At 36.8% G+C, this 16,203-nt stretch overlaps 1 protein-coding gene across 1 annotated transcript; it reads right to left on the bottom strand.

Annotated features, from left to right (window-relative positions):
* Positions 1-6,891: 6,891 nt before the first annotated feature.
* Positions 6,892-8,546, bottom strand: LOC114758896 (aspartic proteinase CDR1-like). The gene is made up of 2 exons (XM_028947999.1): positions 7,658-8,546; positions 6,892-7,440 (listed from the first exon to the last, which is right to left on the bottom strand). The coding sequence occupies exons 1-2, from the start codon at positions 8,544-8,546 to the stop codon at positions 7,019-7,021; spliced, it is 1,311 nt and encodes a 436-aa protein (XP_028803832.1). The 3' UTR covers positions 6,892-7,018.
* Positions 8,547-16,203: the final 7,657 nt, after the last annotated feature.

The following is a 16,203-nucleotide window of genomic DNA, read 5'->3' as shown; positions in this document are numbered from 1 at the left end:
CCGTCTCCCTCTCTTTCTTGCAGATTGGGCATAGATCAGACGCCACCATTCCACATTCGTTTCGGTAAACATTAGTCAACAACCTGCCTCTAACCACGAGCCACAAGAATGATCGGTATCGCTGCGGCACTTTCATCTTCCAAACTTGTCTCCAGAGGCCCCTCAAGCCCCTATTACCATGGGGTACCGAGTTCTCATAAGCCGTCTTAACCGTAAAACCCCCATGACTAGACCAACGCCAGATAGGGATGTCAGAGGTAGATACCTGATTAGTCGACACTCTCCCTATCGCCCCCAACACCTGAGGTGGCAGCAGCTCTCGTATCTCAGACCATCTCCAATCACCCGACGGGGATATGAAACTCGCAATCTTCAAGTCTAGCATCTCCTCTGGGATTCTTTTTACTGCATACGTTTGGAGCTTCTCATAGTTAGGTAACCAGCAGTCAGTCCAGAACTTGACTGAGTTTCCGTTACCAATCTTCCAGCCTAGCCCACGCAAGATATTAGTCCAGTTCTTTTTAATTCCCCGCCAGGCCTGAGACCCGCTTTTTCTCTCATTAATCACCGGTATGGTATCGTTCCCACATTTGTATTTCTCGCGCATGAAACGTACCCATAGCGAGTCACGTTTCTGTATCAAGCTCCATCCTAACTTCATCATGTAGGCGTTGTTCTGTTCTCGTGCCATCCTGAACCCAAGTCCTCCCTCATCTCTTCTCTTGCAAATATCTTCCCATGCCACTAGATGAGGTTTTCGGGTTTGACTATGGTGTCCCCACAAGAAAGACCGACACTTTTTGTCGATTTCCTGACAAACAGAAGGGGGAAGGGGATTTGTTTGCATGATATAAGAAGGGATTGAGGAGGCCACCGAGGAGATAAGGGTACTTCGCCCTGCAAGGGAGAGAGACGAGGTCTTCCAACTAGTGAGCCTTTGGTCCATGCGATCTAATATGTACTGATAAGTGCGCTTCGTCACCCGTTTATGGTGCAAAGGTACCCCCAAATACCTTCCTAGATCTGATGTGAGGGTAAAACCCAAGAATTCACTTATTTCACGCTTTCTTACGTGGTTAACATTTTCTGAAAAGAAGATGCGTGATTTCGAGGCGTTTACCATCTCCCCCGACACGTCACAGAAGTCATCCAGACACGCCTTGATGGTCCCCGCCTGTTCCATATTGGCCTCGGCAAATAGAACCAGATCATGAGCAAAGAATAAATGAGAGATACTCGTACCCCTCTTGCTTAGCCTGAACGGCAGCCAGTTCCCATTAACCACTTCTGCCTGAATGAGATGAGCCAGTCTCTCGACCGCAATGACAAATAAATACGGGGATAACGGATCTCCTTGTCTCAAGCCACGTGACGGTTTGAATTTAGTGGTCAATTCACCATTCCACCTAAGTTGCATGGTGGGTGACGAAATACACTCATGTATTACATCGATCATCCAGGTGGGGAGACCTAAATCTTGCAAGCATTGGATAATGAAATTCCAATTAAGGCGATCATAGGCCTTCTCAAGGTCAATCTTTAGAGCCATGAAACCTTTCTTCCTTCTACTGCTACGCATTGAATGAATAATCTCTTGTGATAATATAATATTATCAGTACTCTGGCGTCCCTTCACGAAGCTGCTTTGGTTTGGGGATATAATCTCTGGCATAATGGCCTTCAATCTGTTCGCCAAAGTCTTCGTAACAACCTTATAGACCACATTACACAAGCTAATAGGACGGAACTCCCTAAAGGTCTCAGGTGCTTCGACTTTAGGTATGACGACAATCGCAGTATCATTAATGCTTCTTACCTGATCAGGTTGATTCATCACTAGTTGCACCACACGAACCATAGAGTTTTTAATTGTACTCCATTGACTTTGGAAGAACAAAGGATTCAACCCATCAGGCCCTGGAGATTTAAGTGGCCCCATATCAAACAAGGCATGCTTTATCTCCAGCTCTGTGACTTCAGCGTCCAATCTCTGCAACGAAGTCTCACTTAAGTTAGGGTAGGTGAACTCGAACCTCAAAGAGTGAGATGGGCTCCCTTCCTGCTGATACAACTTCTTAAAGTACTCGATTCCCACGTTCATAATCTTTTTTACATCATAGCACCACTCTCCGTTTTCAAGTCGAATTGCCTCCACTTTATTTCTCTTCCTTCTACTATTAGCCATAGAGTGGAAATAACGTGTATTACGGTCACCAAATGAGTACCAATTACACCTAGATTTCTGCAGCCACATAAGTTCCTCCTGTATAAGCAGCCTCTCTAGCTGTTTCCACTTCTCATCACGTTCAGCGAGCAACTTGCTATTAAAAGGGTCACGGGCAATGTCCCGTTCCAACCTTCCCATCGTACGAGTAATCTGCTCCTTTTGGTAGCCAATATGCCCAAATACTTCCTTCCCCCACTGTTTCACCTTAGTGGTAAATTCCGCTACTACCTCAGTCCAACTCAAACTGGTGTTCCAAGCTCCTTTCACGAAGTCTGAAAACTCCTCGTGGGTGACCCAAGGGGCAAAGAATCTGAATATATTCGATCTACTTCTTCTGTCGTTTACCTTCTCCAACGTTCTTAACAGCAGTGGCGTATGGTCCGATTTGAACTTCGGTAGATGCATGACACTAGAGCTCGGGAACTTCTGCCTCCATTCTTTGTTCATTAATGCCATGTCAATTCTGCTAAAACACCCGTTATTACTCCATGTGAACCGTGGGCCATAGAACTCCATCTCTGCCAATTCCAAGTCATCCACTAACCTTCTTAATTGCATATCTACTCCCATGGTGTTTATGTTTTTCGAAACTCGATCCCCGACATGTAACGTTGCATTAAAGTCCCCGATAATGCACCACGGCTTAGTGATATGAGTAGAAAAAGACCGAAGATCACTCTAAAGCCTATCCCGTATACATCTGTTCGGTTTCCCATACACAATCGTTAGGCATATTTCATTTGACGACCCAGCGTTAAAGATTCCATGCAACGCCTGCTCCGTCTTAGCTAGTACTTGAAAGTTAATAGTAGAGTCCCAGAAGCACCAAATGCCGCCACTGAATCCCTGGGCCTCAACCACTTCGCACTGTTCAAACTTCAAGCGTCTTGCCAATGCCCTTGCTTTTGAGCTCTGTTGTCGTGGTTCCAAAAGAGCCATAAATGCAACCCCATACTGCTTCTTGAAGTTTTGTAGTAGCCGAGGGAGAACTCGACCCCCAGCCCCTCTTACGTTCCACACAACACAATCCATAAAATCATTCGTCATGGGACCCGTAAAGCGCAACTCTAAACCTCAACAATCCATGGCCTCAACCGAGACCTCATGGTTAATGCCCAGAGCTTCATTTTCATCCGTCGTAGATAACGGGTTCTGCCTGACCATGAAACTTCTTCCTATTTCACTCCCCCGATCTCCTGGGTCATCAGGAATTGACGCCCCTAGTGCCATCATCATGGCGTTATGGGTAGGCGTACCAGGCTTTATTGGGGATCCTTGAACGAGGTCTCCCATCGTGCTGTCCTCTCCATTCATGTCCCCACGCTCCAGCCCACTGCTCAATCTCTGCCCTCCTTGCAAGTTCTCATTTAGGCCCAACTTTTCTTTGACCGACAAGTAGTGATCCATTTCCCCTGGTTGAGGGTCCGCCCTTCTCGTGATATTCGCTTTTGGGCCCAACCTTAATTCCACCGCCTTTTTCCTTAGCCCACTACCCTTTGTTTCATTGCGTCCTCCATTTGTGACTGTGTTGGTAATTTCCCCAAGTGTTGCTCGTACCTTCTTTGTGACCGGTTCAGTATTATTGCCCCACATAGAATCTTGGTTTAATATTGCAAATCGGGATCCCGAATTTTTCTCCCCGATATTTCTCCTAGTATCTCGCCTGCCATTACTCCCCCCAGAATCTCGGTTATTCCCCCTTCTTCCTCTGAACCGTTGCACGGTCATCCAATCACCGTATGGGCGGCCGTCTGTTGCCGGTTGAGATGTGGCCGGCCCTCCACTTTCTTTCTCACTTCCTCCCATCCCGTTCACGCTCGTCATGTCATGCCTACCTCCATCGTGGGAGGTCTTCCCATCGACCGACGCCGGTTGAGCTAGGTGATGACGCGGGCAATGATCTTTGTCGTGTCCATACCTCCCACAGGCAAAGCAGATAAGATGGATTCCCTCGTACTCCACCTTCTTTTCCTTTCCGTTCACAAGGAGAACAGGCAAAAGTGGTTTCTTCAGGTCCAGTTCGATACATAGCCTCGCAAACCTCCCTTTTGATTGCTTAGCGGTAGTTTTGTCCACTTTGATCACCTTCCCTATCTGACGTCCAAGGACATGTAGGAGACCCTCATCGTAGTAGTCTAAGGGAAGGCGGGAAATACGAACCCATGCAAGGATCCTATCAATAACCTCACTCTCGGGGTCGAAATCCTCCTTCCACGGTAACACAGCAAGATAATGGTCGAAAATTAGCCAAGGTCCTCCCGTTAACACGTAATCATAATCGTTCTTACTTTTGAAACGAACTGTATAGAATCCCGAACCCACATCGATCACGTCGATATTCTCCTCACTCACCCCCCAGATCCTCTGCAACTTCTCAACTAAATAGTCTTCCTTGATCATTCGGCCAAGCAACTTCACAATAACAGATCTCCTCCACTTCTTTCTCAGACGTTCCTTGGCTTCTGGTAAAATGATAACGTTCGGGCCTCGCTCCGTCTCCTCTACCCGTATCATTGATTCCCACTTCTTCCCATCCCACCATTCTTCTTCCTCACTCTCGTCCCCTCCTTCCGTATCCCCTCCCGTCTCATTTACACATGCTTCTTTGTAGGACAGCTTTTTCTGTTTCTTCCCGCTACCCTCTTCAGCCTCCGCCGCCAACGACTCCAGGTCACCTTCCTCCACACCCATCATCTCCCCTGCCATCCACTCCTCAACCCTAGGAACCATCGACAGGTCGTTAGAGAACTCACCCTCCACCTTCCTCACCTTCTTTCGACTCCGATCCATGGCATCGATTTCTTCTTTCGTCAATGGCCGTCGCTCCTCCTCCTCACCACTCGCCATCTTTTGCTAGGTAGACCGCGTCTTGCAAAATTGAATTTAACTTTACTCTAACTCTATAGTATTTAGTCAAATAAACACTATATATAAAGCATGCACTACTTATGCAACTTCTCATAGTAGTACTGTAATTGCATCTTGCAAGGTCAATAACAAGGCCAAAGCCAATGAGTGTGGATTGTAATTTATGGTTTAGTAACAAGTCAGTTTGAATACCCATTTGGTATTTGTAACCCAAAAATGTGACTTCAGGTTTAATATTTTGCCTCAAAATTAGCTTTTGAGCTTTTTTGAATTGGCTTTTGAGAATCCAAACAAATTCTAAGCAGAGTTGTGAATGGTTCCCTCCACACGAAGGAACCGGCCGGATCGTCGTGTTTTCAAAATTGTTTAGCTATGCATGAGAGTTAGTGGAGCGCATTCGGAAGGGTGATGATAATTTATACTTGTCTGATCCTATTTATTAGGCAGAAAAAAAAATTTCAATCTTATTTATAAGTCACTCAAATGAATTTTTAATGTGAATGTATTATTTTCTTTTTTATTTATTATAATGTAGATTTTTTGGGAAAGAATTATATATTAAATAGAGATAAAGTTAAAATATTGTTATATTTTAAAGAAAAATTAATACAATTTAAATTTTTTTTTGTCTGTGTAAAATATGTTGAAATTACCTATTTAATAGGACCATAAATTAACATTTTAAGCTGTTTTATGTCATTTTTACATTTCAAGTCATTTCGCTTGAGTCTTGATTATTTGCGACGTTGTTCCAAACCTTATCTATCGTCCAACCTAGTGAAACCTAGTCAACTATTATTTGACATAATCATTCACATAGCAAAATAAAGATTCATATATAATATCACTGCAAGAATTTCTATTATACTATCATGTTCCTTAGTATAAAAACTAGTTTAACTTTTAATTTAGCTCTAAATATAAGCTCTTGATCCAATTTGTCTCATATTTATCTATTTTTTAAAAAAAATTCTTATAATAGTTGTACATATTAAAAATTACTAGTTAATACACATAATTAGTAAGGATATTCTAATAAAGATAATACATATTTATTATAAATAACCAACTTAAAAAACTTTCTTAATTTACTCAAATTAGTCAACTTGTCTTATATTAAGGACCGGAGGTAGTACATTCATGTCATTTGTTTGGTATAAAATATTTAAAGCCTAATAATTTATACATGATAAATGCACGGCAAGCTATAAACTAAAATATTAAAAAAAAATACAACCTCTCATCCTTAATTAATATAAGATCTACTTAACTAATTTGGATAAATTAAAAAAATGACAATACTTACATCAAGTTTCTTATGTCCATTATATCAAGTTTTCTAATCACACATGATCATGTGTCATATATTTTTTTAAAATATTAGTATTTAATAGTGTTTAATTATAAACAAAAAAGGACACATAGTCATATGTGATTGGAGAACTTGACATAATGAATATAAGAAATTTGACTTAAGTTTTTTTTCTAAAGAAATTAGTTAAACAAATTATTTGTAAAAAATGGGTTTCTTTTAGTTAAATTATCCATATCACATTATAAAATGACAAGTATTACATACTCTTCGGTCTTGTCATTTAATTTAGTTACGTTTTTTAAGTCTTCTACATTCTCAAATACTAATTCATAATTACAGACGTTCTAACTTACATACTTCAGAAAGCACGATGTACATGCGCGCGCGCGCACACAGATATAGAGAGAGAGAGAGAGGGTTTCCATGCCTATGTTTCACTTGAGCTATGTCAGTCAAGTACATTATTCATCAAGCGTATAACTATATTTCTGGTACTTAGTTTGGATGAGAAGAAAATTAGAGAAAAGTTTTTATTCGAAGTATTCCCTCCCCCTCTATATTTTCCTTCTATTTATTTTTTTTGTCATCCGAACAGAGTCATAGAATCTCTACTGTTTAGTACAATCGACCGGAGCAAAAGAAACTTTTTTCTGATCAAGATCATGCTCCACCTCAAAGTCAATCTGAGCCACATTTCCATAAAAGGGCCTTCCATCTGTAGAAAGCATTGCAAAGCATATAACATCGTTGGATATGGGACGGAAAAGGTTTTGAGGTTTTAAGGAAAGGTTGGCTCCTGTAAAATGAACCTCAAAATTTGGGAAATTCTGGATGGAGTTAGCATTTCTGTAACACAATTTGTACGGATAGTTCTGTACTATGAATTGGTCGGCTCCAATGGCTTGCTTCACCAAAGCTTCAACCTGCTCATAAAAGCCTGATGGAAGCATTGTCAATGTCGTCCCAGAATCAATAATTATGTTCCCATTGCTTTGACCTGTCCGCACTGTCCGTTGTCCAACGGTGATACCTGTCAATGATCATTTTACTTGGATAATTCAGACCGCAAAATAAAGATTCATATATAATATCAGTACAACGTTTAGTACAAAATATTTAAAACTCAAAGTGCTGAATTCTCCCCCTTTATTATAGTATTTCAAGAATCATTTGAGCTCCTAAGTTCAAAACTTTAAAACGAAAATACACAAGAGTAACATTAATCTCAAAGTAAAACAAATATATACCTTCAAGATTGAGATAGTAAGAGGTGGGATCACCAGGATTCGTGATCATGGGAGTGGACACGACCCCATTTGCTGATATCTTGGCTTCTTCTCCAAATCTCAACTTAGTCGCAACCTTTGCGTCGAAAGGAGGCAAACAGTAGGAAAATCTGCGACCAATCTGCTTACCAAGTTGAGAAATAAGGGACAAAGGACCATTACCCAGTCCAACAAGTCCTGCCATGCGCCTATTGAATGTCCCAAGATTGTTATGTCCACATCCAAACACTGATTTAGGGAACGAAACAGATTGGCCATCACTACTACCAAAACCGATCAAATCTGTGGCCAAATCTCCCACCGTGAAAGATTGATCTACATATGCGTAACGGTACAAACACTGGTTTGAGTTTCCACATTGACGCTGAGGAAGAAGAGCACAGTTTCTTGAGCCGCAAGACTCAGTCTCGTAGGTGGAAGATTTTGTGGGATCAAACAATGAGACATCTTGATGGTAGCATTGAGGACAAGGTGAGCATTGGATCCAAATCAGGTCACTTCCTGTATCTGCAACACTCCACCTTTCTACAGGTGGGCTGCCAATGAAGATCTTCATAAGATAGCTTCCATCGTCCGGGATTATATCAGTTTGAGCCAGCTGCTCGCTTATTTCAGCTGCATTTTTGGAAGAAGATTGGCGAAAACGATTGACTCGAGCCAAGGAACGCAATGCAGCATTTTGAACTCGCTCCCAATGGGTCATTGACGAGTTGTACAAAGGTGACAATGGCGAGTCACGATGAATGAGATCGATGCTGAAACCTTTTGGGAGCTTATTTGTTGCAGTGACATTGCACAAAGTTGAAAGATACAAGAGGACAAGGCCCAGGAAGAGTGAAAGGTTATGCATATTTGAAGAAGAGTAATGGTGGAGAAACACAAAGGAGAACTGATGGGTGAAGAAGGAGATGCTGAGGTGATTATATTTACAGACAAGTTTGCGTGATCTTTGGGTTACATATTACGCCCTTCCTTCTACAAACCGAAAAAAGAAATATATAAATAATTATGCTGACTGTGATTATGAGAATATTCAAGTCAATGACAGGAACTCCTGAATGAGCGCCCGTGATTATGGAGCTCTCATTTTTATATTTTTCAGGTTTCATATCCAAATCCAAGCCTAATACTTTTCTGCAGAAATAAAGCAAGTTGGGCTGTGACTTGTTAATAATTAGTGTTTGTCGATGGAGTTCTCTTTGTTTTCTTTTTGCTCAACATGTTTTGCAGATTGCGTACACAGTTGTTAGATATAGGACTAAGCGATAGATATAAGTATAGAGAGATATATAGAGAGAGAGATGAGTGAGGAAGGAGCTTGTAAAAAATATGCGTGCAAATGTAGGATTTGCTCAAATTGTTTTTGTTGTTTTCATCGTTTAGTTTTTACGTAAAACGAGTGGCATTTTAATATTTTGTTAATAAAAAATAACATTTCTTTTAAAAAATCGTTAAAAATTTAAAACTATATCAATTTTTGTTATCTATAAGATACTAAAATATCACTCATCTTGTGCAGGAAAAAATTAAAGGGATACGCAACAAGTTGCGCTAGACACCCTAAATCGAAGTATAAGCAGGTGTGAACAAGAATGATGGATGGTGCAAAACATTTTCTAGAAACTTGACTTGCCAGTCCTTCCAATGCTTAATTTTGTAGAATGATGGATCGTGTAAAACACTTTGGGAAACTTTGTGTTTCTTTATCTCACATGTCTGCATCTTACACTTTTGACCAATGTTTTAAAAGCCGGACCAGAAATTGAACTGGAAAGAAGAGCGGTTCACGGCTCTCATGGTTCAACCAGTTGGATCGACAGTTGAACCGGAACATAATAATTAAATAAAAATAATATTATACTTCCTTAAATCTTATATATAAGAAATTTTTGTGGGGATGAAGGTCCATGCCACATTAACAGTAATACCGTATTTGAAATTTTTTATATATATTTTTATTTTTGTTTCTATTAATTATTGGTATGCTCACCTTATCCCTTAAATAAGAATGATTTTAGAGGATAAATTACATATTTTATATATTTTAATCATATAATAATCATTAGTAATTACAATATTATAACGTAAATATTTTTTATAGCCTTTTTAATGTATAGTATAGTAAATCTTTGACTTTTGCAATTTGTACCAGTAGATATAACTTTATCTCACAATTAATTTAATTTTTTCCCTTGAAAAATAACGTTAAAAAAGGTTTAACTAATACTCATTTATAGCACACGTCATCCTTGGTAAATCTAGCTTTGCTTGTTGGCGCCAAAACCCAAAAAAAAAAAAAAAAACTGCCCCTGCGTATACGAAACACGCTTCTCTATCTCAACTCCCGAGGTTTTATTTTCTTTTCTCCCCTACTTCATTCCATTACTTGCACGTCGTCTTCTTTTCTTCATTGTAGATTAGGAAGGTTTTATTTACAGTCCAGATTTGCAAATCGTCGGGCATCCAAGATGAGCTTCTTATCTTCTTCTAGCCTCGCAACCGTCTCCATGGCTATTCTTGAAAAACCCGTTTTGACTACTATGAGTAGTTTCCAATGCTTGATTTCACACCACTGGTCCCACAACGCAATTCGAGGGTTGGTACGGTATAGTTGATTAATGAGCAGTGAAAATTCTGAACTTTGCTTTCATTTCCCACTTAAAAGACAAATAACGGAAATCGGTCACAGATCGATTGGTTGAAAAATGTTCTAATTTAGAAGAAGTTGTAAATGAAAAATATTGAATAATTTGTAAATAATAAAAGATGAGTAGTAAATTATTGACTAAAAAATCAGTTAATATATGATGAGAAGTTGATTCATAAATTCCACAAATTAATTTAGTTATAAATTGAGTTAACAGGAGAAAAATAGGTTTTGATTTAAATATTGTTTTACATCTCATCTGTCACGATTCACTTCAGTTTAATTAATTGGTATTTACAACTGATAATCTTCCCTTGATAAAAGAGAAAAAAACTGATGATCATCTTCCAAGATTTATAATTATACTTTGTTTTAGTAAAACATTTTGTTTATCATTTTTTTTTCTTTTCATTTTTCTTTTGGTGGCATGTTTATCTAGTTTTTTCTTTTTAAAACATTATGCAACTTGAAACTAATCATCCGGCTAATTGGAGAAATTTATTTATAGTTATCTTCATTATGTAATCTTCTGAGTTTCTTTTTTTAAATTTCAATCTATAATTCTCTGCTGCTTTATTCATTTCGCTCATCTGCATCTGGACTCTATATATATATATATAGAGAGAGAGACTTATATCGCTAATTGCACTTTTTTTCCCAATTATCCCCAATCAAACTAATCCACGTTAAGTGTCCGAAACCTATTTAATGATATTATAGCCATTTTATTCAACAGGGAATACTATACAAGTTAAGAGTTTTTTTTTTCTTTAACGAGTTATATAAGAATTGTTAAAAAAATGTATCATAATATAAAATAAATTTTGAGTTGATTCCCAAGTCAATCATCTTAAAGCCTAAGTAATTTTTTAGTTTTGACTCCCAAGTCAATCATCTTAAAGCCTAAGTAATTTTTTAGTTTTGACTCCCAAGTCAATCATCTTAAAGCCTAAGTAATTTTTTTATTTTTGACCAAAAAAAGCCAAAGTAATGACTAACGACCAATCTATTCCAAGTCAAGTCAATCAATGCGGCCAAGGAAATCTTATTTTTTTAAATAAATAAATATATCTGCGTTATGCCTAAGGCATTGTAAAAAGTAAAAAAAAGACCATGAAAATTGCAAAATCACAAGTCAGGGCCTGTTACAAGTCTTGTATAGGTTTTGACGACAATGTAACAGCAAATGACAACAAATATCTGACAAAATACCTTATTTCCACTTTCACAATTTCTACAGTATTTTTTGTGATTTTTCCTTGTAAAAATCTTCTTACATGATTCCACTTATAATTCTAATAACAATTAAAATGTTAGCTAAAATATACTTTTGGTTTTTTAACTTTATATAAGGTTTTAATTTAGTTTTTTAATTTTAAAAAGTATATTTTTAGTCCTTTAATTTTAAAACTGTTAACAAAAAAATAATAATATTGAGATCTTAAATATTAATAAAAAATTTTAAATATTAAAATATTAAGTTTAATTCTCAAAACAATCATGATTGTTACAAAAAAAAGAGTTAAAACTGATAATTTTAAGATTAAAGGACCAAAAATATACTTTTTAAAATTAAGAGACCAAACTAAAACTTTTTATAAAGTTGAGAAATGAAATATACACCTTAGGGAATACTTAGGGTATACGCAACGCACGTTTTCAGGGTTAAGTTCATTATTAATTTTGTTTCTTCTTCTCAAACTGCTAGACTCCTTGAAAGAAAATCTTTGTAATAAAATATGAAACTCAATTTATAGTGTAAATTACACCACAAAATGGATCTTATATTTAGAACCGGATGAATATAAAAATGAAATCTTTGTTATGTCATTTTCCATTTCAAATCATTTCACTTGTCTTGTGCGACTTCGTCATTCCAAAGCTTATGTATTAATCTTCCACAAATCTCAGTGGCCCATAATTTGTTGGATGGCATTCCAACCACGGAGGCTTGATTTCTCTCTTTAAATTTTGTATTGAGTGTTGACTAAAGACTAATCAAAATATGTAGATAAGGACCGATTGAGTTGGATTTAATGGAAAGAACTAATCCCTTATAATATAGCGAATTATTGTTCGAATCAACGCTAAGAGAGATGCTTACATTTAGTGCATGACAATGCTTTGAACAGAATTATGTCTAATAAGATGATGCACATGTGCCTAACAACAAAAAAAACAAAAGGGAAGAATATAATGAGAATGTGGCTAAAACGTATTGGTGTTTTCTTAAAGATATTGATTTTTCTAAATTATTTACAATAATCCCTTAAAACAATATCGTTTATTGAATTGATATAAAATGTTTTCCTTAAAAATAATTTGTATTTAGATAATATTAATTTTCCGTAACAATTTTTTCTAAATGATTTACAATCCCTTCAAGACTTCACAAAAAGTCTAAATTATTATGTTAATAATAATTTGTTCTTTAAATTAGATGCTTTGATTGTATTGCTGTCTAAAATTAGTGGGATTTGCAACACCTCACTTTTATATACTAATAGGATCATTTTAACGTCTGTGAATCACTAACGCAAGGTTTCCGTCCTGGGAAAAGACAGGGAAATTTTTTTTTTATCTTTCCTTTAACATCAGAATCCGTTGATCAAATATTTCAAAGCTTTAGATAACTGATGAGTGATCCAATATCAACCCTGCTTTCAACTTAATCTATTATCATCTAAAATAATTTCATACTATACAATCTTATAATATTATATTAAAAATAAAGCAACGCTCTTGGTTGACAGCATATACGTGCACCTGGCAATGCTCACCTCCTTCTTCTAAAGGATACAAAATAATATTTCCATAAAGCAAGTAAAGTTACTTGCCCGAATATTTTACTATACAATTTACAGAATTATAACAGGTATCTCTGCTCTTCAATCAGCCCACCTTCTTCTTAAATAACCTCCTTGTCCTTCTAGCTACTAGCCTTCACTGTTCATCATAAATTGGGGGTGAGATTCCGAAGAATCCCCGTAGTAGTAATTTCCATCAAACAAATGTGCAGATCACGTAAAGCATGCAAAACAAGCCAAAGTGGAACATAACCTTGCAAGCTAATGCAATTAAGCATTTATGCGCAATGACAGATAGACAAGCTGATTAAATAATGCGCAAATAATTGGCAATCACTGCCGCGCAAATAATTGGCAATCACTGCCCCATATCTATTAGACAAGCTGAATAAATAATGCGCAAATAATTGGCAATCACTGCCCCATGTCTATCAGCTGCACATGATCACGGCTAAATAATCCATGCAAGGAATTAAGGATTACATGTTCTCATGCTTTTTGAATAGCAATATGGCACAAACAGACATGCAGCAATCATACACAAGTGTAAGGGAGGAAAGAACTACTACCTGGTCCGCATCCCTCCAAATCAAACCTTACCGTTCTCCTTTCTTTCTACTTCTTGGTGGGCTTGAGCAGATATAAAAACCTATCATATTAGTAAGGATAGATTAACGCTTGATCCAACTATAATTCATAAATTAAATAGCTCACTTAACGTCCTAGATCTTCTTCAATCTCTACCTTTACTTAGTAGTTGGTCATCATGGATTGTTTTTCTTATTCAACTATTCTTTTGGGAAGGCTTCCTTTCTTATCTCAACCCATATAGTTACTTTGCTTAGTAACTGGTCATCTTGGTCACAAATACTATTTCTATTTATTATATTTTAAGGACAACGTCGTGTCCTCCATTCAAAACCCCATGCTCAAGCCTTCAGTTCGCAACCCATAGTACCAAATTCCAACTTAACAATCCATTATTTTATTATTCACTGACTATATTCCTTAAACATTACTTAGCAACAAATCTGGAAATTTTCCAGATTCACTCTCACATATTTAATAGGATTAATCACCCTTGTTTCAACGACAATCCCTATGAAACTCAAATATACTTTCTCTATTCAGCTCCTCATTCAAATCTGGAAATTTTCCACCTTACAACAATAATTAAATCTTCATTTTATTGCTTCTAAATATAACTTAGAACATCCTTAATTCAAAGCTTAATCAATTTAAGTTCTTCCTAACATCCCAATATTTCAGTTCCCATGTTTAGAAGCTAAACTCATTTTTTTTTCATAAATATAAATTCTTGCTTTGAGAGTCATAAACCAGAAACTCAAATACATCCAACCAACCTCATTATTTTAATATTTCATGAACCAATTCGGCCTCTCTTGACAGCAACAATGTACATATAACAAACATATATGGATATATATGTATATATAGAGAGAGACATAATAACTATATTTTAATCATCCTTCCATTAGACCCCACGGCTTAAAATCCTCATGAACAACAATTTCAGACTTAAGGTTTGCTACTCCCAACGTCCACTAGTCAATGCCCACGACAATCGAGTATATATTCCTACATATATATACTTTCCAAAACCTCATTCTAAACAACCATGGCATCCGAGCGGGTATAAACGTATGTATCTCTTTTTGTATAGCTTAATTATTCTAGCATTTAAGCGTTCCATTTCCCTCAATTATCCTAAAACTCACACAGTAGCTTCAAGAAACTAACGGCCTGTCTTGGTATGTGTAAAACAAACTAAAAATCAACATGCAACTTCATATTCATATATTACATGTTTCTTCTCTCTTAATACCTCAAACCCGATGCCTTTTAACCCAGAAATGCCATGCTCTGTTCGGAAATCATGAAACAGAGGTAATAGTAACGTGTAAGCTGGAAGATTAACGCTAAGCACTTCCATCTTCTCACAAAACGCGATTCCATCACCTATCCTCCACTTTCCCTCACTTCCTCTCACTAGAACTCCAACTCCAGTGACTCAAAACTTGATATCTAACCATCATTTGCAGAAAACAACAATAGAAGAGTGCTTAGGAGGCTCACCTTGTCTGATTAATCGGCTTGCATGTAACTAAAACACCTCCGATCACTCCTCCAGCTCCGCCATGCTCTGCTTCTCTCGTGCTCTCTCTCTCGCCCTCCTTCTCTCTCTGTTTCAAGACTCGGGCGGTAATGGAATGGGGAAGAAAGTGAATTCTGATGGTTATAAGGATGGAGCAACACGTGGGTGTGCATGTGGCTGATTGTCTTGACCATTTTGCCCTTCACAATAAACGTTGTCTTCACTTTGATCCTTTCTATATTTTTCTGAACCTAGAGAATAAACACAGAAATTACTCCACCACGTTTTATATGGATTTTCCTTATCCATTAGCTTTTGTGACCCTGAAAATAATTTCTCAAAAAATTTTAGGTCAAAAATTAACTCATAACTATTTTTCTTGAATTTTCCAAGAAAATAACACTTAATTCCAGAAATTAATCCTTAACCCATTTTAAGGATTTTATGCCTCAAATATCTTCTTCACTATCTCAAATGATCATCCTAAAATTTTCAGATTAAACATAAATCTCTAAGTATTTTTCCATAATTTTCAGAGAAAATAAATCATTTTTCTCTTAAAATTATCTATTAAAAATATTTAAGCTATTTTTGGGGAAATACCTTTTCCAATATGTCTCTAAATCTTAAAAATCAATATTCCATAATTTTCCCCACTTTATTTTGCAAATAAATAATTTTAATGAATTTCTCTCTTTTCTGCTCATCTTAAATCATAAAATTCGGGGTGTTACAGGATTATTTCTGTACTATTAAAATAAGTCAATTATTTAAACAGATTAATTTTTGCATTTTTTTTCTTGAAATATTTTGTTAAAATCATTTTTCTGTATTCTGAGTAATTCTGAAAAAAGGGAGGGAACATTGAACATAATTAAACAAAGGTGAACTTTTGTTTTACCTAACTAGCATTCTCAAAGAAAATATCCAAGGAATT

This window comes from Neltuma alba, unplaced genomic scaffold, assembly GCF_004799145.2.
Source record: "Neltuma alba isolate B1F8T4 unplaced genomic scaffold, ASM479914v2 tig00010772_pilon, whole genome shotgun sequence".
In the NCBI taxonomy this organism is placed as follows: Eukaryota; Viridiplantae; Streptophyta; class Magnoliopsida; order Fabales; family Fabaceae; genus Neltuma; species Neltuma alba.
The sequence above is the reverse complement of the archived record's forward strand: the minus strand, read 5'-3'. Positions and strand labels throughout refer to the sequence as shown.